This window comes from Vigna unguiculata, chromosome 10 (genome assembly GCF_037176805.1).
Source record: "Vigna unguiculata cultivar grain cowpea cultivar isolate G323 ecotype 2 chromosome 10, ASM3717680v1, whole genome shotgun sequence".
NCBI lineage: Eukaryota > Viridiplantae > Streptophyta > Magnoliopsida > Fabales > Fabaceae > Vigna > Vigna unguiculata.
Genome location: NC_140801.1, coordinates 38,311,227 through 38,335,004, shown reverse-complemented (window position 1 = coordinate 38,335,004; position 23,778 = coordinate 38,311,227). Strand labels below are relative to the sequence as shown.

At 34.2% G+C, this 23,778-nt stretch overlaps 1 protein-coding gene across 2 annotated transcripts; it reads right to left on the bottom strand.

The window, feature by feature from the left end:
• Positions 1-1,467: 1,467 nt before the first annotated feature.
• On the bottom strand, positions 1,468-22,561 carry LOC114167022 (uncharacterized). 2 transcript variants are annotated; one of them, XM_028051926.2, is made up of 14 exons: positions 19,496-22,561; positions 19,173-19,421; positions 18,328-19,038; positions 17,335-18,147; positions 16,591-17,205; positions 15,705-16,349; positions 14,868-15,584; positions 14,143-14,781; positions 13,070-13,870; positions 12,354-12,827; positions 11,336-12,220; positions 11,031-11,088; positions 10,897-10,942; positions 1,468-1,773 (listed from the first exon to the last, which is right to left on the bottom strand). In XM_028051926.2, exons 1-13 carry the CDS (start codon positions 22,484-22,486, stop codon positions 10,914-10,916), a joined length of 9,627 nt encoding a protein of 3,208 aa, XP_027907727.2. In that variant the 5' UTR covers positions 22,487-22,561; the 3' UTR covers positions 1,468-1,773; positions 10,897-10,913. The 2 variants fall into 2 exon arrangements, with proteins under 2 accessions (XP_027907727.2, XP_027907729.2); XM_028051928.2 differs by having other exon boundaries at positions 1,468-1,739.
• Between the last annotated feature and the right edge of the window lie 1,217 nt (positions 22,562-23,778).

Sequence of the window (23,778 nt, the reverse complement as noted above, 5' to 3'; positions counted from 1 at the left end):
GTTTGATGACAAGCCAAATAATTAGAAGAAATAAAAAATAGAAAGTACATATGTGTGTGTGTATATATATATATATATATATATATATATATATATATATGGTTACTTAATTAATTATGAATATTTTCATAATTTAAACGGAAACAGAGATATGGCGGAAATGTACATCCCCATACCCATCCCCATACCCAATTGATAAAGTCGGAGATTCTCCATACTCATACCTATACCCAATCAAAGCGGATTCCCCATCAAAAAGGGGAACGGGTTCGGGCAATACCCACGGGGACGAGTTTATTTGCCATCTCTAGATACAGTCGATCATATTGACATTAAAATTTTTTATTTTTAATATTTATTTTTTACCTTTTAAAAAATTTAAAACTAATCGACATCATCTTAATGTTGACTAATTTTTTGTTTTGATCGTCATTGTTAGATGTTAGTTTTTTTATTAGTGTAGAAAGTTGAACTCACAACCCCTCTCACCTTCTTTTCTAATTTTGTCACTAAGGGTGTGTTTGGATTGGGAAGTGAATTTGAAGTAGAATGACCGGATGAATTTGAGGAGATAGAGAGAATTGTGTTGTTATTTGTATTAAGGGATAGATTATGTGATTTAAGTAGATTTGAGATGAGATTTTGTGAAAGTTAGTATATGATATGATGTGTATGATAGATTAATTTTTTTTAATAGATAAAAGTAAGTGATTACCATTTGCTAAAAAATATGGTATAATTTTAAATTAAATAATGAAAATGATATGAAAATTAAATGGATATTCATATTTTTAATTAAAAATAAAGTTAAATTTGGGAAGATAAAATTTAAATTTGTTGAGAATTGTAGGAATACATTTTAATTACATGTTTTTAACCACAACTAAATAAAAGCACAGGAAATATGAACCCCACATTAACCACATGCATTCTCCATTTCTTACCACTTCCAGGTGGAAGTCTTGAAAAAGATGGATTTTCTTACCTCAAGATGAAATTTGGACTAGAATCCCACTATTTTAAAATAAAGGGCAATTAGAATTGACTAGATAGATATTGGTTCTATTATTGTCCAAGAGTATAGTAGTGGACACTAATTCCATACTAACATAAATATTCAATTACTAAAAACAATTAATAATAGTTAATGACCACCTAGATACTAGTGTTTAACATTATACGAACAAGGTTTTTTTTTTTTTAACTTTTTAACATTTCTTTTTGCAAATTAAGCTTTTATGTCACATTATAGTTAGTTTTAGTATATTCTAATAACGTTGCAAATTAACTAACAGTAATATTTAGAAGTTAATTTGACATTTTGTTATAGTAAAATTGTTTTACATCAATTAAAATAAAGTATAATGTCAAAACCTAAAATATAGATAAAATTATATACAAATAAACCTAGGAAATATAAATTAAAATAAGGTATTAAAACCTAAAATTTAGATAAAATTATGTATATGAACTGAGAAAATATAAAATACAACATACATACATATTTAAACCGTCAATGTCAATATTTAGTGACACACTTCATCAATTCATCGTTTTAGACGGTCATGGCCGTATAACACTTACGATCTCCAAATAGTATATGTAATAGAAGAATGTATTTCATCATCATCAATTAAGTGGAACAACACACTTTTTATTTGTTGAACATACAGACATGCGTAGGAAAACAGAGGCATATTCATCTTCATATCTTCATGCCTTCAATCTCCTCTTTATTACTGCAAATATTGGAATCCGCAACTCATATTCAACCTAGAAAAATTATAAAAACAACTATTTTACTTTTATAACGGTAGTTAAGAAAAACAAATTATAAATTTAATTATAGGAGTAAAAGTAGCATAATGGCTAATATGACTATATTGGATTGAACTCCAAACTATTTTTGTAAAAGGTTCAAATTAGTTAAGTTCATTTTGCCTCACTTAACCTAATGGTCCTTTTTCCCACACCTTCATAGTTTTTCCCTACAACTCTACAGGCAAAGTAAAAAGACCATTTTTCCTTATCTTATTCTCATCATCTTCTTCCTCCTCCGTCTTGATAATGTTGATTTTTACCATGATCTTAGCTATCTTTTGCTAACAAATTCAACTCCTCTTGATCTTTTAACCCACTTAATCCTCACTTTTACTTTACTTTTGTGAATAAATACAATATGGGTTACATAGATCTAATTATACCACTAATCTCCATTTTTGTTTCCAATTTAATGATAGGAAACTTTTGTCTCAAGCCAAAGAAGCTGTCAACCAGAGAAGAAAGAAGAAAAAAACCAAAATTGAAGATATGAACATAGCATTTCAAGGCTGAGCGCCAAGGCTGAGCACCATTCTTCTGGTATTTTTCAGCGCTGAGCGCCAGAATCAGCGTTGAGTGTAAGTTGATTCGCATTTTTAGATGCTTAACGCCAACACTTAACACCATTTGGTTCGCACTTTTGGGTGCTGAGCGCTGATTAGTTCGCATTTTTTTACGCTGAGCAATGCGGGGACAGCGCTAAGCGACACTTGTGTTGATGTGAAAAAATTAAACCTATTTCTTCTGGATTCTCGAGGGGAATGCATCTTTTGTAGTGTGGAGGCACAAAGAACACATTTTGGAGAGCTTGAAGGTGTATTAGGGCTTGTGGGAACGACTCCTTCTTTCTCTTTGTATCTCCTTTCTCTTCCCTTTCTTCCATTTGTAAGCTTAAGTTCTCCATGACATTGGAGAGCTAAACCCATTTTTGTTGGGGTTAGATGTAGTCACTACACTCTCTTGTAATTGCAATGTTTTGAATATATAAATGCCTCTTTCATTGAATGCTAGTCTTCTTGTTTCTTCACTTAATGCTTGCATTTATTTGGTCATCCATTGCATGATATTTGGTTCATTGGGTGTGGAAATATCTTTTAAAACCTTTATTTGGAACAAGAAAACTCAATGGAGCTTGTATCTAGGAATGGAGCTTGACTCATTGGTTGTCTTAAACTCTAGTGCATAAAGCAAATTTTCTTATTAAAAGTTCAAGGGATTGACTCTTAATAAGGAAATTTAGGCTCAATCCATTAAGGAATTAGGGTTTGAGTAGAATTATGGGTTAACATTAGCATATTAATGTAGAAGATGTAAAATTTTAGTTTCATGAGAGCATAGTTGGTGAATTCTAACCCCGACAATATCAATTCATATCATTTTTAATCTTTTCCATTCAATAAGTGCATTTAACTTCCAAAGTTCAATTTGAATCATTTATGCAAAAATTTAATTTCTTACATGAAACTTAAAATATGGATTTATTCTTTAGTTTAAATTAGTTATTAATTGCATGATTATTTAGTATACACGAGCCTCTTGGGAAACGATATCCCAGTCTCACCGATTACTACTTGCGCGACCTGGTACACTTGTCGGAGTCTTAACACCCTTCTTCTCCACACCATCTTCTTCCTCCCTCTGGCAAAAACTTTAGTGTAGAACCTATGTAGTACGGGTAAGGGTGATCATGGATTGAATTTTTAATGATCCAATCCACATTCATTTTGAATCCAAATAATTGGATTAGATTTTCGATCCAAATCCATTCTTTTAGAAAAAGTAGATTGAATTTTTTTTAAAATCTAGATCAAAATATTTGGATCGAGTTTAAATCCAGATCAAAATATTTGGATCAAGTTCAAAATCCAAAATTCATTTTTTATAAAATAAATTTAAATTGAATTTTCTAAAACTTGGGTCCACAGGGTCGACACCATAGAATTCAGCAGATTTTTTGTCGAGGCCAACGAGGCCAAATTTCAGCATGGGACGAACTCGATTGAATTTCGGTTAGGGTTGACCGAATTTTGGTCGAGCACAACTTGGTCGAATTTAGCCGAATTTTGGTTAGGTATGACTCGACAAAATTTCAGTCAGGATCAACTTTACTAGATTTGGTCGAATTTCGGCTAAGGTCGATTCTGCATAATACAACCAAATTTTTGCCAGAGCTGACTTGGCCAAATATGGCCACATTTGGGCCAGGGCTTGATCAGTCAAATTTCGATCAGGGTTGATTCCACTAAATTCGTCGGTCCAGCTGAATATGGCAAATTTTTATTCAGACCGACTCAGTTGAATACAGTCAAATTTTGTTCGGAGCTTACTCGATCAAATACGAATAAATATGGGTTAGGGCCGACTCAACCAAATTTTGCTCATGGCCAATTCGACTGAATTTGGCCAAATTTAGGTTGAGACCGAATCACTTGAATACGACCAAATTTCGGTCGCGATCGACTTTGTCGAATACGACCAAATTCGGGATAGGACCAACTCAGCAAAATTTTTGGTCGAGGCCAACACTACTAAATTTTAACCAAAGCGAACTCGATGGAATTCGGCCGAATTTCGATTGTGGCCGACTCGGTTGAATACTACCTAATTTTGATCGTGACCGACTCGTTCGAATACGGCCAAATTTCGTCCTAGGTCATCTCAACTTAATACGGCCAAATTTGGGTCAGGGCCTACTCAGCCAAATTTGGGTCAGGGCCAACTCGGCCAAATCTCGATCGGGGCCAACTCGATTGAATTCAACCAAATTTTGACCGAACCAACTAGGTTGAATACGACCAAATTGTGGTCACGACCGTCTTGGCCAAATACGGTCAAATTTTGTCTAGGTCGACTCAGTCCAATGTAGTCAAATTGGGGTCGGGGTCACCTCGAACCTTCTCCCTCGCTCTCGCACAACCTTCTTCCCTCTAAACCACCCACCTCTTTAACAAAAACTTTGCCATTAATATTAGGCATCGTGGACACTGGCCTCTTCCCCTCAGGCCCTTTCCCCCACTCTTGCATAACTCTTCCATTACACACACAATCTTCCATCATATATGGATGTGTTAGCAAAAACTATGAAGTCGAATTCTATGTTTGGTGAAGGAGAAAAATAAGATCAAGTCCAACATAAGATACAAAAATGTGGATTGTAATTATTATAATAAACATGGGCACATTTAAAGATACTATTTTAAGTGGAAAATGGATAACAAAGATGAAAAGATCAAGTAAAGAGAGAATGATCACAATGATGATGATGATGATGATACTATTACTACTACTACATGTAGCAATCTTGATCTTTTTTGTGACTATGAGTCTATTAATCTTGTATCTGATGTGAGGATATAGATAATTGATAACGGTGCTACACTGCATGTTACACTAAGGAATGATTTCTATACATCTTTCACTTTTGGTGATTTTGGAGTTTCGAAGACGAATAATGATGTTGTTTCAAAGGTTATTGGTGTTTGTAATGTTTGATTGCAAATGAAGATTGAAGTGCAATTATTACTTTAAGGAGATAAACAAGCTTCATATGTTCGCTTTAACTTTACCTCTATATTTTCGTTATGATAGTGGTTATGACAATTAGGGCTGAGCAACAATTGGATTAGGCTAGATTCGGGTCCAATATGACCAATCCAACCAAACCCAAATTTAATAATTAAAATCCGTATCCAACTTTTTTAGTTTTTAGATTAAGTGGGTTTGGGTTAGTTCAGATCTGGTTAAATGCAGATGGATGATGGTTTACCCCGAATGAAATGTAAAAAATGTGACGAATAGAGAGGAAGATGATTTCCAACCATAGTTTTTCCACTATCCTTGGTTCTCTTTATTACTATGTCATTGCACAAATAGTGTAAATGCCACTACACTACCACCTACGACATAAATTGGAGCAAATCAGAACAGATAAAGGTAGATCAAAGTAGTTAAATGCGATTTGGAGCAGATTAAGGTAGATCGAAGCTGATCAAGGTAGATCACAGCATATCGATTCATAACTACCTACCACACACTCGCCTAAGACGCTACAAGCTTGGTAGGCAATTCCACTGTCTTCTTTGGCACCCCTCCTCCAAAGCAAAATCATTTCTTAGAGTTAGGGGACCTACTTGCAAGTTGAGATACAAGAAAGGAGCACACGAAAGATATGAGACGTTTGTATTGTCTATTGTTCCTGTAAAACCAGAGAAGGTTTTGACAGATCGTTGCTTTAGCTTTTAAAGGTTATTGGCAGGTGCGGTTGAGGAGATCAACAAATTTGGGTTTAAGAAAATGTTTTAGTAGTTCCGGATCGGGTTGGGTATCCACAAAAATTTAATTTGGTATCTGAACCCGACCGTTTATATCTGCATTGTTTTATCCACTTGAACCTAATTCAAACATAGCTAATTGAGTCCTTATTTTCTTTTTTGGGTTTAACGGTTTCAGGTGGTTTGAATATTCTTGCTCACCCCTAATGACAATCACTTTCATTCTAGTAAAATCACTTTCATTCTAGTAAATGGAAGTTCACTAAAGGTAACTTGGTTGTGGCTAGAAGGGAGAAAAATTGTAAGTTAAATTGGACTAAATTTTTGGTTGTTAAAAGACAATGTAAATGCTATGTGTATGAAGGCATCTTTCTGACACCAAAGGCTCGGTTATATCAATGAAAAAAAAAAGATTAATTGCTTAGCTAAAAATATGTGTTTTGGGATTGGAGAAAGGTTCTTGTACATGGTTGGTAAATAAATCAAATATCATTGAAGAAGGATCCTCCCTTAAGGAAAAGTTGTTTGAATTGTTGCATTTTGACTTTTTGCTCCATTAAAGGTAAAGTGGTTTAGTGGTGCACTTTACTTTGTTACTTTTATTGATGATTATTCCAATAAGCTATAAGTTTGTGTATTTCAGAGAAAGGATCAAGTACTTGAAAAGTTCAAAGAAAATCATGCTTTGATCGAGAGATAATCAAGCTAGAAGTTAAAATGTATTCAAAATGGTAACAGTGGTGAGTACCGAGGACCCTTTGATGTTTATTGCATGTAGTAGGGTATCAAACATAAGAAAACTCATCCCAAAACTTCTTTGTTGAATGGTTTAGCAAAGACAATGAACATGACTTTGTTGATAGAGTTAGGTTGTGCTTTTTGAAGCAAAGTTACATAATAATTTTTTGGGAGAGGCATCACTTGCATTCGTGCATGGTATTACACCAATGCAGAAAGGGTATTTGACAGCAGTTATTTTTACTATTTTGCCCCAGTTCCAGAATTGAGACATATAAGGCTGAGGCAAAAAAGGATAAGCTTTTAGCTTCAGGTGTTACCCGAGGCAGCAAAACCCTATTTCTGCCTCGATTTTACAGAGAACCGAGGCCATATACTGTCTCTTTTTGCCTCAATTCTGTAGAGAACCAAGGCCATATACTGCCTCTTTTCGTTACCATAATGCCACCATAACAACCACCACCATAGAGGTGGCGCTGAAGGTCAAGCCAGTCCTTTATTATGGTCCAAAACCAAGTCAATGGGCTCGACAATCATAGAACCAACCTCCCCCAAAGTGACGTGCGCTGGTCAGATCAAGGTTCAGCCCAAAAGTGGAAGAGTTGGCAATCAGTGATGGAAGAAATACAAAAGTGGAACGCGTTTTCAAAACAAAAAAAAATGGGAAAACATTTTAAACTTACCCCTTGCGAGAAATGGTGGCACGACGGTGGCTGGAAGTGGGGAAGAAGGCGCTGTAGAGGTTCGTCGAAGTAGTGGCTACGTTCGTCGGAGTAGAATGGTGGCACTGTGGTGGATGCTGGTTTCCGAGAGAGAGAGAGAGAGAGAGAAAAGAGAGAATGGAGGTTGGAGTTGTGCGGAAGAAGAAGAAGAGTGAAATGGGTTCACGATTTGAACCCTAACTAAAGGATATGGCCTCGGTTCAATTTTTACCCAAGGCATAAAAGCTTTTTGGCATCAGTTCAATTTCACCCGAGGTCAAATATCACCCTAGTGGCATTTTTGAAATACTGGCCAACTTTTTGGCCTCCGTTCAATTTCTAACCAAGGCAGAAAACCCTTTTTGGCACCGGTTCAATTTCACCCAGGCCAAATATCACTATAGTGGCATTTTGGAAATACTGACAAACTTTTTGGCACCGATTTTCTTATAACTGAAGAAGAAAGGCGTTTTCTGCTTCGGGTATATGGTAAATCGATGAATAAAACTTGGAAAAAATTGCAAAAATGCCACCATGCCATTTTGAAAAATTGATACAATTTGGTCATTTTCTTTAAATTTATTGAAGAGGATCAAGGATTTTCGCCAAAATTGACAGTAGGATTACGTTAATTATACCAACAAAATAAGTCATCTTTATTTACAACTTCAATTTTAATGAAAATGCATTGATCCGTTTCACACAACCAAAACAAGTCATCTTTATTTCCAGCTTCAATTTTAAGGAAAAACATTGATTCTTTTTAAGAAATTTAATGAAAATGACCAAATTGCATCAGTTTTTTCAAAATTCAAAACCAAAATGAGACTAAAAAAAACTAGAGAACCAACTTAATATTTTTTAACGAAAGCAATAACCAAAAGATTAAAAAATATTTATTAAGATATTTTTATTTCCTTTCGTATTGTCTTGTTAGTTTTATACAAATTGTACTCATCTGTCACTCTCATATATTTTCTTTTTGTTTTTGTAGAAAAAAAGAGAATTAGATATAAAATCATTATTTTTCTTTCATCTCTCCTATTTCTTTTTTGAAGAAAAATAAGTAACTCTCTTTTATCTTACTTGATAATGAAATATTAATTTAATAGTTAAAATTGTTTTTTTTTTATATCTAATGAGTCTTTGGTATATTCATTTTTTATGAGCCTTTGATGATTTATGTGTTTTTTCTTTAACTATGAATTAACTATAATATATTTTTCCTTTAATAATTACGACTCTCAATTTTTTGTTAGATTATTATAAACTATTTTTAATATTATTTTTTTAAAAAAAGTTAAATATGTTTTTGGTCCTTTAACTTTTAGTGAAAATTGAAATTAGTGCCTTTTGGAAACCTAGAACCAATTTAGTCCCTCATATTTCGAAATGCATGGATTTAGTTCTTTAAACCAAATTTTATAAGTTTTTTTGACGTTTGAAATGCGTTTCTCAACTAACATTGAAGCAAAAATGTATCAAATGTATAAACAAACTAAAATACTATAATGAAATGTGTTTCAAACGTCAAATAAACTTAATAAAATTTGATTAAAATACTAAATCCATGCATTTAGAGAGTTGAGGGACTAAATTGGTTCAAGGTTTCCAAGAGGGACTAATTCAAATTTTCACTTAAAGTTGAATGACCAAAAAGATATTTAACTCTTAAAAAAATAGGTATATTGATGAAGAATAAAAGAATAGATTGATTATTTAAAAGTGATAAAAGTGAAGCTATTTGGGAAGATGGCAACAAGATAGATTATACTTCTTCACAACATTATACTAATGATCAAATTGTTCAGTTAAACCATTTTTTGAAACATTATACTAATGATCCAACAATCTAATGATCAAAGAATTATATAATTTTGGCCCCTCCAAAACTTTTGGTTAAGATCCGCCACTAAATGAATGTTAGCTATGATTATTTTTGGGATTGAGTATGTTTTTAGTCCCTGAACTTTGGCCCAAAATTGGAATTCATCCCTGGTCGAAACTTTGAAAAATTTCGGTCCCTAAACTTTAAAAATAAATGAATATAATCCTTTTAACCCAATTTTGTTAACTTTTTTTTAGGTTTCGAACGCATTTCTCAGTAAATATTGGAGTTGTTTACGCCATTTCACACATTCTCAACTCAATATTTATTGAGAAATGTATTCGAAACCTAAAAAAAAGTTAACAAAATTAGGTTAAAAGGACTATATTCATTCATTTTTAAAGTTTAGAGACCAAAATTTATCAAAGTTTCGACCAAGAACGAATTCCAATTTTGGGTCAAAGTTCAGGAACTAAAAACATACTTAACCCTTATTTTTGTGTCTTTGGTTCCATGACATTTGTTTATGTTCCAAAGGATGAAAAATCCATATTAGATGCAAAGACAACATTGTATATATCTTTATTGGTTATGGTTAGATTGATTTTTTGGCTACATGTTGTATGATCCTATTGAGAAAAAGCTAGTAAAAACTCGTGATGTGTAGTTTATGGAAGACCAAATCATTGAATACATTAACAAGGTGGAGAAGACTACATCGAGAAAGATAGTAATCTTATTGATGGTATAGTTGCATGTTCACAATTTGCATAATGTTGAGACTGATGCTCAAAATGATTAGCAATGTTGATGATCAATAGGTTGGAAGAGGTTCTGATTGATGAAGCTCAAGACTAACATAATGTTACATGATGATGATCTTGGAGATACACCTAAATTACCATAGTCCCTACCAAACTAATAAAACCAAATTGCAAGTATCCTTTTGACGAGTATGTAACATTGATTATTGATGGAGAATATGAGTGTTTTGAAGAAGTGTTAGAAAATGAAGAAAACAATCATAATGGTGGAATGCAATGCAAGATGAGATGAAATCTTTGCATGGTACAATTGCCTAAACAAAAAGAGGGCATTATATGGAGCAGGAGGATTTTGAGGGTGAAGGCAGAAGTTAATTCTACATTTCTAAGGTAAATGTCATACTACTTGTGAAAGATTTTAGACATAAAAAGGTTGTTGATTTTAATGAGGAAAGACAAAAGTTTGAAGTTCGTTGTGAGATTGCTAAATTAATGGTCACTTCCACATCGTTGTGAGAGAAAGATGTGTTATGAGATGATTTTGTACCTTAAAAGTATTAGAGTTTTGCTATTTTCTATTGTTGTTACTCCTCATATATTTTTGCAAATTTAGGAGAGTCATTTCTCTAAATACTTAAATATTTGTTGTTGTTTTGTTTGGTTTCTCCCATTAGATTCTATGCAGAAGTCTCATAACTAAAACATCACAAAGAATCATCCACTTAAATAAATATCAACAAAACATAAAATGACACTAATATAAAATTGCTTACAGTAATCAGACTGATAATCATGGTATGCTGTCATAAACTGAATCACCTGCAAGTGGTATAAAGCGCATAAGATAATATAAGTGACCATAAATAAATTAACAATTTGTCACTGCATTAGTTAACATTTGATGTACCATCTTTATATCCATCACTATATGAACTTGGACTTGAGAAACTCCAATGATCAAGACCCTAGTTAAAACAAAAGAATAATACAAGTTAATTTCAAGGATGATGCACATCAATACTTTTGTGAATGAATTGAATTATACTTTTCAAAGGAGAAAAGATGCTTAGTACTTTTTACGAAAATGATAAATTCAATTCTACATACCACTCTATAAAAAGAAATCAAGAAGGTTACAAATTAGCAGGCCCATATACTTCTAATTCTATCATTCTCTATCGAACAATGATTAAGACGTAAAAGTATGCGTACCTCTTCTTCAAGAGTTCTCTGCACACCAGTATTAAGATCACCTTCCTCTGGTGGTATCACCTCTTCTTCATGAGTTCTATGCACAGCAGAATTAAGATCAGTTTCCTCGAGGGGTATCGCATATTCTGCATTATACCACTGTGTGGAATGATCTATTTCGTTGAATGCACTGAAAGTTTTCATGGAGCTGCAGTTGATGACGTGGACTCTCTCCAAGGATGGAAAACTTAAAGTAAAATTGCCAGGGTAAAAGCACCTCAGTTCATCTAAGCTTTTAAGATACAAAACCTGCAACTTCTCAAATATTATTTCTTTATCCTCACACCATTCTTCTCCCTCCTTAGATACTATCTCTTCAATTGATTTACACCTTTTTATCACCATCTCTTTGAGTTCACGCAAACTTTTAGCTGTTGAGGATGTGAATAAATATGACAAGTTATCACAACTTTCAATTTTTAAATATGTCAGATTGGAGAGAAACACTTTGCTTGCAACCAAGTTTTTTAAACTTGAACAGCTAATGACTTCAAAGGTTTCTAGATTTCTTACAAAGGGTTCAGTCCAAGAGTTCTCGAACCCAATGGAAATCAATTCTCCAAGTGATTCAAAGAGTAATCCTTTCAACTGTAAGGGAAGTCCACTGTAATCAACATTATTAGAACTTTGAGAGCAGAAAATCTCCTTCAAGGATCCACCGTACACTATAAGGTTCTCTACATTTGGTACCAATTGTAGAAATTCAAGAAATACACCGGACTCAGTAAGAAAGCACAGAGTAAGAATTTTTAACTTGTTAAAGTGATTTTCCTGAAATTCTCCATCCACAATCATCTTCAATTCATCTTCACCCACTGATAGATGCTGTAAGTTGGGTGTAATTAGCTACACATAGAAAACAATAACGAAGTAAAAGAAAGTTAGGATAGTCGTAGATTCAGCTCTCTATAAAATTGAAATTATGTGAACTTTAATGTAAAAGAAGCCTATGTAATTGACTTGGAAAAAATGTCCAAACCTCAAATGTTGGTGTTGCATGATGAATGCAATATATACTATTACGCTTCAACTTCGGCAAATCCCATAGTGTGAGTGAGGTCACACTGGGGAACGTAAGCTTAAGATTTGTTTGTTTTGGATGAGCTGGATTAGCCTGTGTAACAATTTCAGCAGGATCTTCATTCCAAACAGTTTCCAGATTTGGCAGCTTCCATAAAGCTAATGTGTTGAGAGGAAAAGTAATTGCGGCTTGTGTTGTAAATTTAACATCAAATATGGTTTTGACAGAATCACAGTTTCCAACTTCCAACTTTTTCAATTGAGGTAATAAAGGAAGCAGAGTGAAGGGGATTACAGATGATAAAAATTGGCACCCTTTCACAATCAAGGTTTCCAAGTAACTGAAGCAGAAGTATGGGATCTGCAGTGAGACACGCCATATTTCTGGTAGGTCTGTCCTATCTCTGAACTCAAGCTTCTGTTGCCATCCATTCTTTCGAAATCACCACATGTAAACGAATAAATAAAAAAAATATGAAATTAATCTCTTATAAGGATTAACAAAATTGAGATCTTTTTTTTAACAGTTTTGCTAGAAACCACCAACTTTACTTAAAACTAGTTATTCAGAAATGCAATTTGATAGTTTTTCTTTTCAAATCACATCTCTATCACAATTGTATTTCGCCACTTATAACTGAACAAATGTTGAATTAAAAAGTATTAAACACATACCTTTCTCAGAAATTTCTTTCGCATGGTAAGGTGGAGATCAGTTTGCAATGGAATAGTCTCTGAGATATCAACTGTAACCTGTGATAACTTATCTGCTTCTAGCGTTCCTGTGCATAGGGTTATCATCTTGTCACATTCTGTTACTGACAGTTCCTGTAAGGACGGGAAACTTAAGCTCCCTCTATAGAACCTTCTCAGATTTGTTAAATATTCAATATTCAAACAATTAAGATTCGGAAATATTATCTTATCCTCGTCTGCTTCATCCGCCTCCATAAACAGTACTATCTCTTCAATTGATTCACACTGTTTTATCACCATTCTTTTCAGTTGAACCAAACTTTTGGCTGTTAAGGATGTGAACAAATATGATAAGCTATTGCAACTTTCCACGTTCAAATATGTAAGATTGGAGAAAGCTACTTTGCAAGCTACCAAGGTTTCTAAACTTGAACATTTAATGACTTCAAAGGTTTCTAGAGTTCTGACCAAGGGATGAGTCCAAGAGTTATCTAACCCAATGGAAACCAACTCTTTAAGGGAATCCAATCGTAATTCTTTCAGTTGTGATAGAACTCCACTATATTCCACATTATAATTAGGATTTTGAGAGCAGAACATCTTCTTGAAGGAACCATCACGCACCACAAGCTTGTTTATATTGGGAACCTGTTCTATAATTTCGTATCGAAATACATCAGACCGAAAATAGAGGGTAAGGACTTTTAAGTTGTAAAGGAGGCTTTTCTGAAACTCTCCGTATAAAATCATCTCCATTCCCTTTTCCCCCAGTGACAGGCACTGAAGTAACCAACAAAACAAAAGCAAAAGCTGGTTAGGACAATTAAAGACACAACTCCTTTTAATTTCAAATCATAATCAGTAACTATTTCAACCAAAAGAGGTGCAAATAGGTCAATTTCAAAAACAAAACAATTTGCCACAAACCCAAAAAAAAAATGAAGAAGAAACACTGTAGTAATAGAAGTTGTGAAATCTAATTAATTATATATTCAATTTGCAGACACCGATCCAGATTATGAAACAAGGAGAAAGTGCTAAAACAATAATACCTTTTCAGTTGAGACTCGATCCTCAGTGTGTGATTCTAGATGCATATAAACGTCAGATTTGAGTGAGCAGTAGTAGAAATACTTGAACCTGGGCAAACGTCGTAATTTCAATGATCTAACACAAGGACAGGGAAACGTAACCTCCACATTTGTTCCTTTCATATCTGCAACAATTGTCATCAATTCCTTACAGCGTTTCACAGTTAGCATTTTAAGTTTCACAATACCTTTGGCTACTGAGGCCGGAAACACACTTGTAAGGCCTTTACATTTCTTAATATATACATTTTGTAATTGATGCATGGTTAGAATTTCATGAGGATCTTCGTTCCAAACATTCTTCAGATTTTGCAGTTCCCATAAAATCATTTTCTTAAGAGGAAAATTCACTCTTTCTTGTGCACATTTTACATCAAATATGGCTTTAACGTAATAACAGTTTTGAACTCGCAATGTTTCCAATTTGGGTAGTGAAGGAAGTAGATGGAAGGGTAGCACTGCATCAGATAAAAACTGGCAATTGTACACAATTAATGTGGTCAACTCACTGAAACACAAGTCGGGGATATACACCAAGTCATGCCATATCTTTTGTAGTTTTGGACTGCTTTCTAGATCAAGTTGCTCAAGCTCTGAAATCTGCAAATGCAAAAGAATAAATAAAAGTATAACATATTACAAGAAGAATCACAACAATGTGCAACAACAAAATATTAAACACATACCTCAGCGAGAAATGTCTTCCGCATAATAGTGTTGAGATCACTTTTTAATGGAATAATAATCTCTTTGGAATCAATTGTAACATGAGACAACTTGTGTACTTCTAGCGTACCTGTACTTAAAGTTATCAGCTGGTGGCAATCTGTTACTGAAAATTCTTCTAAGGATGGGAAACTTAAGTTTCCTTTGTAGAATATTCTCAGATTTTCTAAATCTTCAAAATTCAAACAATTGAGCTGTGGAAATATTATCTCATCCTCATTTGACAAGTCCCCCATCTCTTTAGACACTATCTCTTCAATTGATTCACACCATTTTATTTCCATTCTTTTGAGTTGACCTAAATTTTTGGCCGCTGACGATTTAAACAAATATCGTAGGTTATTACAACCTTTTACGTTTAAATATGTCAAATTGGAAAAAGTGAGTTTGCATGCTGCAATGGAAATGAGATTTCCGAGGGACTCCAAGTGTAATACTTTCAGTTGTAATAGAAGTCCATTATAATCCACATTATTAGGACTTTCACAACAAAACATCTCCCTGAAGGAACCACCACACAGCACAAGCTTCTCTATATTGGGCACCAGTTCTAGAATTTCATGTGGAAATACATCCCTCTCAAACCAGAGAGCAAGAACTTTTAAGTTGTATAAAAGATCTCTCTGAAATTCTCCACTTAAAATCATCTCCAGACCTTTTTCTCCCAGTGATAAGCACTGTAATAACCGTGCAAAAGCACAAGCAAAAACAGGTCATGGCAAATAGAGATCAAGCAATTTTGTATACAATGAAAAAAATAACCTTTCATGAGGAAGTCGTAAGAGAGTAGAACAAACCTTTTCTACGTAGACTTCATTCTCAGTGGCAAAATTATCGCACTGCAGCGAGCTGTAGTAAAAATATTTGAACTTGGGCAAACCCCTCAGTAGCAATGACCTTACAGGGGGACAGGGGAGCTCTTGCTTTGTTCCGCTTGGATCTGTATTATCCTCTGCAACAATAGTCATCAATCCCTCACAGTCTTCCACTTCTAGATGTTCAAGTTCCACAAAATCTTTGGCTACCGATGCCGGAAACAGGCTTGTAAGACATTTACAATTATCAACCAACACTTGTTTTAGATGGTGCATACTTAAAATTCTATGAGGATCTTCATTCCAAACATTCTCCAGATTCGGTAGCATGGATAAAGTCAGTTTCTTCAGGGAAAAAGGAAGGGTTTGTCCCACAGAAGTCACATCTCTGTTTTGTGTTGTACATTTAACATCGAAAATGGTTTTGACAAAATCACTGTTTCGAACTTCTAATGTTTCCAAATTAGTTAGGGAAATGAGTAAATTGAATGGTAGAAGTACATTTGATAAAAACTGACAACCATCCACCGTCAGAGATTCTAAGAGACCGAAGCAGGAGTTTGGGATGGGTCGTGAGCCAAGACATAACTCTTCTATATCTCTTTCACTCAAATTTGATATAATCTCCTGCAAAAGAAAATAGATTCATGAATTTCGTTATAGAAAAGAAAAGGTCATGAATAGAAACTTCACACTATTAAATGGTTTACAAAGTCGGTGCCATTGATATTTTCTTGTTTTCGTCATTTCGTTTTTCCATGTTTACGCTTCTCACGTTAATGAATAGCTAATCCCAAACTCTCTTATACATTTGATTATGTATGTATGTATAAACTAATTTTAGTTGGAGGCAAAGTTGTGAAATTACCTCTTCTTTGGAGCAGCGGATAGAGTATTTGAAGCCTGGCAGTTGTTTTAGCGTCAATGAGGTGAGACGAGCAAACACAAACTGTGGTGTTGTTCCTTCTCCTTCTTCACCCTTTTCATCCTTCCAAAATATTTCTGCCAATTCCTCACACTCTGTTACCTCAAGCACCTCAAGTCTGGTAAGATCTTTGGCCACCGATGCTGGAAATAAACTTTTAAGACACTCACATCTTGAAACACGAACTTCCTTTAGCACTTTAAGGCCAATAATTCCCTTCGGATCCTTGTCCCATACATGCTCCAGTTTTGGTAGATTAAATAAATACAAACTTTTCAAACGGAATATTCCCGAAGGTTTTCTCACCCTGTTCTCATTGATATTAAATATGAACTGTGTTGCACTGCAACTCCGTATATCTAACTCCTCCAAATTCTCAAAGCAAGAAAGTAAATGAGATGGAATAACACGTAGTAGATTCACTTTGTATGCCGACAACCTTTTCAAAGAGCGAAAGCTACTTTGGTGCACCGAATGACTGTCATGCCATATTTGCTGTATAAATTCAGTATAACTGAAACGACCCAGAGCTAGTTGCTCAGTGTATGCGTAAGTGACCTGTAAAATCAGCCAAAAAGGAGGTGATATTATAATTTTCAATCATGCATCTCTATCTCTCAAAAGAATAAGAAAACATAACAATATGAGGAGAAATTGTATTAAATAAATGAAAAAATGAGTACGTACCTTATCATTGAAAACCTTCTGTATGGTGGCGTTCAAGTCACCTTCCCATTGCCATTTGGTTTTTTCATCTCCTTCCACACCAAACACATTCTTTAACTTTGGTGTTATTGATTTTCTTTCACTGAATTTCTCCATCTTTGGACATTCTCTTACAATCAATATTTCGAGTGATGGGAATTCAAATTCAAACTCCTTGGAACGACAAAAACTTGTCATGTTCTTTAGCCCCACAAGTCCTATAGAAATCAATTTGGGGAATACAATTTTCATCACATTGACTTCTTCGCTTCCTTCATTACTAACTATTTGGTCCACGCCATCACAATCGATTACCTTCATGGTCTTGAGTTGAACCATGCTTTTAGCTGTGGAGGATGCCATTAAATTTCTTAATCCTTGACAGGACTTCAGTTCCAAATGTGTCAAGTAAGTCAATGATACAGAGGAAGGACCTAAATTCTTCAATTCGTCGCAATGTTCTAAGCTTAAAAACTCTAGCTTTCGTAGCACCGGAAGTTGTCCTAATCCTAGATCTTTTATCCCTAAATATTGCAAAACCAGTTCCTTCAGCTCTAGTACGATTCCCAATCCATTTTGTGGCACAGAGTTTGCACTTGTCACTAAATCTTCACCATAAGAGGAAAACAATTTTAGCTTTTGTAGATTTGGCATTGCATACGGAAATTGGTGGAGAAGATTTACACTTTTTACTGAAATCAAACTAAGTTCTTTTAGACGGTGCATTTGGAACTTGGGTAACAATTTTTGTGCTTGGTAGAAGTCAATTTCCATACACTCCAAGTTGGAGAATACCTAAATAATAAAAGAAATAAAAGTAAATACTATGAAGAATGAAGTAAATTTTGTGTTTGTTTTCACTTCACTTCTCACGTATTTCGTTATTTTAACTTATTTGTGTGTATCTTTTTATTATCTGCCAAACATATCATAATTTACCAAATATCTTTTTATCAAAGATGAAGGATAACATACCTCTTGAGCTGAAAAAACAAAATTTTCCTCTTCGTTTGTTTTACTGATTTCTTTGATAAATATGTTCACATAGTTGTCTATGCTAAACTCCTTCAACTTTGGACACCTTATAGGACGTCTCCCCTTGTAGAAATGTTTGATGTTTCGTAGCCAATATAATCTGATATATGTTAGTTCAGGAAACAATAATGGATCTTTGTCATCTTCTGATGCATCTTCACTTGCAATAATTTCTACCATATTGTCACAGTACAATGCTGACATGCGTTCAAGCTTAGGAACATCGTTGGCAATAGAAGCTGGAAACAAATTCCTAAGTTCACCACAACTATATACTTCTATGGTCCGCAACTTTTTGAAGTTAAGAATTCCATCTGGATCTATACTCCACAATTGTTTCAACTTTGGTAGGTCGTTAAGAAGAATTACTTGCAAATTTGTGTCTATCCCTCCAGATGCATCTATTTCTTGAGAATCATTGATTTCAAAAGTCACTTCCACCGACTCACATCTAGAAACTCTCAAGTTCTCCAAACTTTCAAACCATCCTTCCATGTGACTTGGAAAAATCTTGTCAAGTTTATTGCATTCTTCAATGGTCACAGAAATGAGACTAGAAAAAGAATCCACACTCACGTTGGTTTGCCACACATCTGTTAATGCATTCATTTTGGTAAGGTGAATTTCCTCTAACTTTGGGAAAACACAAACCTACATTTTGACAAAAATAAATTATTGGTTACATATAGAAGCTGAACAAAAATACACAAGGTAGACTGTGATCAAGAACCATAAAAGTAATGTTGAGTCAACTACTAAGATTACTTGTTTGCATTAATACACACCTTTTCTAGAATGTTTCCTTTCGTCTCAATAATCTTCTCCATAATTGCACACTCAATTATGACGAGGCTCTTTAGCTTCTTCAAACTGTGAGCCACAGATAATGAACATAGATATGTCAATTTATCACATTCTTTCACAACTAATTTTATCAAGTTCTGAAAGCAAAAGCTTGACGAGGGTTGGTCACTCCATATCTTATGAATGTTGAGTGCAGATAAATTCAAGCTCTCTAAGTTTGGAATTTCAACCTGCAAATGCACAACATAATTAATATATTTACAAAACCTAAAAAAAGTATTTAAAATTATAGGAAATATTATACCAGTTCACCAAAAACAGTAGGTGTCTTGACACTATCTTCATCTTCACTGGTAATTTCTCTATTACCATTACTTGTAGTTTGAGGCTCTGCCGGATGTGGTGAGCAAGACGTCTTCACTTCGGTACAAAAAGATGTAAATGATGGTAACGATTGGAGTGTCAAAGTGTGCAACTTAAGAAACTCAACCTTACCATAATCGATTGGTATTTGAAGAATCTCCTTAAAAGATCCACATTCACAAACCTCAATTGTTTCTAGGCTAGCACGAAATTGATCCATGAAAGAATCACATTCAGAAATCTCAGATATTTTCCCACCAGTAGAAAATTTAAAATTGTATAAGGAGTAGAGATTCTTCAATTGATAACACATCTTGACCTTAATGGATTTCAATTTAGCGAATGACGCAACTGTAATAGGACCATAAGATATCATCTCTAAGTTCCCCAGACCGTAGAGGCATAGAGATTCCAAATTTGGAAAAACATCCGCACTATTAAAGAATTTTGATGAACTAACACATTTGATGTGATTGTTATTTATGATGGATAAGTGCTTCAGATCTGGAAATCCATCTATATTCAAATCACTAACAACATTTTGAACACCATCGACTTTTCCCAACAACAGACTTTGTACTGTTTTAAACAACGATTTTATGTCTTCTTGGGAGTGAATGTTAGTGTTATCATGCAATTGCAATGCCAAAACTCTGAATGTTTCATACTTATCAGGCATGATAAAGTCTTCAAACATTTCCATGTCTCCAATCACAATTTTGTAATCTTTTAACTTGTCAAAGAATAAGTGATTGGGCAAAACTGTAACACATGGGATGCTTAAGTCCACCACTTTTAACTCACGCAAATTCTTTAGCTCAGAAAAAAATAAATTTTGATATTGGCTTGTCTCTCCTTCTGCCAACATTTTGATCAAGCTCTTTCTTATATACAGCTCTTCTAAATGTTTCAAACTTGATAGAAGATTAAGTGGAATATTAGTCTCTATGGAACAATCACTGATGTCTAGCAGTTGTAACTTATCCAAGCACCCTAACTCAATTGGAAAATTTTGAAGTTGAGATCCAGAGAAGCTGAGAATTCTTAATTTTTTCAGCTCTCCAATAGATAAGTTGTCATCTACATAGCATCGCTCCAAACAAAGCATTCTAAGCTTTAATAGGCATTTAATTGAAGATGGTAGTCTTGATAGACGAAAACCTGTCAATATTAGAACTTTGAGATCTTTCATTCCTTCAAAGAAATTCTCAGGTATTATTAAGGATGTATCTTTAGTTTCTATTTGGAAAAATTTAAGTTGAGGAGAGTTTATGACTTCAGGAAGCCCATCAATGATATCACAATTACATATAGAAATTGAAGTGCAACTCTCAAATTCAGGCCAATCGTCTAGTTTGGCATTTCGTAGAGTAAAAACATTTCTATCCTTGCTGGCTATGGACAAAGCAGCATCTCGAACCATGTCATGCATATTGAAATGATTATTAGAACTTCCATCCAACAACAAGCCTGAGTCTTTTAGCTTTTGAATTGATGTTTTAATTCTATCCCGAGCTTCCCAGAGTGAAGAGACACCTTCAAGTAAACCCAAACCAAAACAATACCTCACTAAGTCCATAACTAGTGGCTGATGACCCATTTGAGCACAAAGTAAGAAAATTGACTTGATTTCCTCATTTTCTAGATGGTCATAACTCATCTTCACTGAAATATCCATAGATATCTGCACTCCCACCAATTCTTGCTTTTTAAGTTTTTCTAGTGTAGCTTCCCATACTGACTCGCTCTTACTTTTGAGTGCCCTTGCAACTGTAACTATTGCCATGGGTAATCCTGCACAATACTTCTTCACAATTTCTTGTTTAGAATCAGATATTTCATTTTGTATTCCAACCAACTTTTGGAACAACATCAAAGCATCCTTGTCATCTAATTCTTTTACACAAAAAGCCGACTTTACATCCATTTCATCACACAATACTTTTTTGTCACGTGAAGTTAGTAAAATTTTGCACCCCTTGACACCACCAAGGATTTTTTCTTTTTTTAACACTTTACGATTGGGATCCTTGTTATTATCGTCTTTTTCCAACACTTTATCATTACTTAAATCATCGTCATCATCATCATCAAGTGGAACCCCTAACTTGCTTAGGTCTAATTTGTCCCAAAGGTCATCCAAGATTAAAAGGGTGCTCCCTTTTTTTATCTTTAACCTCCTTCGTAGACAATCAGCTCTCACATTTTCACCTTCCCCTTCAAGTCTTAATCCTAACACGTAGGCAATTTCTTCTTGGATTTTCTGTACATTCGGATTGACTGTTATTTCAACCTTAACCACCACGTCAAACAACTTCTCGTCTTTAGCTTTCCTTGCAATTTCTTTGACTAAAGTGCTCTTACCCACACCCCCTGGCCCATACAATCCAATCATTCTAACACTCGAATCTTCAAGTTGTCTCATTACTTTTTCCATTGTAGATTTTGTAGAACCAAATTCAACAAAGCCATAATTATATAGTGTGGCATCATTAGATGTTATATTTTGCCTATAGGAAACTTCATCAAACTCAGGGGACTCATCAATTAATTTTTTAACATCCACTTCCATCTTCTTTGCTTTTCTTCCTAACTTGTGTCTATTCCACAAGTATGGAAAAACATAACAATTAGGCGATCGGGCCCTTTTGTGGCCATCGTCATTCTCAAACTCATCGATTACGGTCTCAATTTCACCCACTTTTCGAACCCATTCTGTTACCTTACCTTCAATGTTGTTTAAATTTTTCTCAGCTTCATCACGTTGATGATTTATTCTCTCTTTTTCAAATCCAAGATCCTTAGCACTATCATTTAGTTCAAGGACATTTTGCTTGTAATTGATAATGTAAGTCACATGTCGAACACCATGTTTCCATACAACATTAATCGCTCCTTCAGCAGCTTTGCCAAAAGGCCCCAAACAATCCATCCTTGGAACCTGGTTATCAAGCAAAAAGTTGGCTACATATCTTTCCCAACAAAACGTCAAGTAGAAACTTATTAGTCTAGGTAAACAAGAAATTTAATTAATAAAAATTATCATAAGTATACATGATAAAATCAAATCATTATTGTGTTAAAATTTATAAATGCATGATAATTATGTTAAATAATATATTACAGATTCATTTTAAACTCATAATAAGTATCCAAAATCATTTATAATTATTATTTTTATTTTTCTATGAGATAAATAGCATAAAATATTCTTTCCTACAAAGTTACTTTTTAGGATAATATATCGCCCAGGAAATGTGGGAGATTTTACGAGTAACCCATGAAGGAACAAATGATGTTAAGCGTGCAAGGAAGAACTCATTAATTCAAGAATATGAGATGTTTCAAATGCAACAAGGCGAAACCATCATTGATGTGCAAAAGCGTTTTACGCACATCGTCAATCATCTTTCTGGGTTAGGTAAAATTTTTGATATTGATGAGTTAAATATAAAAATTCTAAAATCTTTGAACAGGACATGGCAGCCAAAGGTTACGACGATCACTGAATCTCAAAATCTTACAACAATGTCCATGACGACTCTTTTTGGTAAATTGAGAGAGAATGAACTTGAACTTGGGCGTTTAAATGAAGAAGAGGACCAAGGAAGGAAAAGGAACATAGCTTTCAAATTTGAGATCATCAAAAGCAAAAGCCCCAAAGAAGATAATGACTCTGATGATGAGAATATGAGTCTAATGATAAAGAAGTTCACAAAGTTTATGAAGAGCAATGGCAAAGGTCATCACAAAAGGTATAAAAACCAAAACTAAAACTTTGTTTCAAATTTCAATTGCTATGGATGTGGTGAAACAGGTCACGTAAAAGCGGACTGCTCAAATGCTAAAAAGGGTAAAGAGAAGAAGGGCAAAAAGGTTTTCAAGGAAAAGAAATGGGAGGATAATGATTCAAGTTCTTCTTCAAGCTCATCCAGCTCTAGTGAATCTGATGAGGAAGCAAATCTATGTTTCATTGCTGACCATGACTCTTCTGATAGTGAGGTAAGCTCTTGTAGTAATGACAATGATTATGATTCTTTGTATAATGCATTTCAACAATTGCTCTTTAAATCTAGTAAATTAGATGTTGCTCACAAGAAATTAAAATTTGAGTTTAAGGAGTTACAAAGTAAGTTTGAAAAGTCTCTTGAGGAAGAAGAAGTCTTGAAAAATAAAATTTCAATTTTAGAAAATAAAGAGACTGAAATTATTAAATGTGCATCT

Coding starts and splice junctions, on each gene's coding strand:
- LOC114167022 (XM_028051926.2), bottom strand. CDS start 22,486: ATGGATTGTTTGGGGCCTTTTGGCAAAGCTGCTGAAGGAGCGATTAAT. Junction 17,206..17,334: donor AGAAGGTTTTCAATGATAAG/GTACGTACTCAT, acceptor CTGATTTTACAG/GTCACTTACGCATACACTGA. Junction 10,943..11,030: donor TAGTGATGGATATAAAGATG/GTACATCAAATG, acceptor TACCACTTGCAG/GTGATTCAGTTTATGACAGC.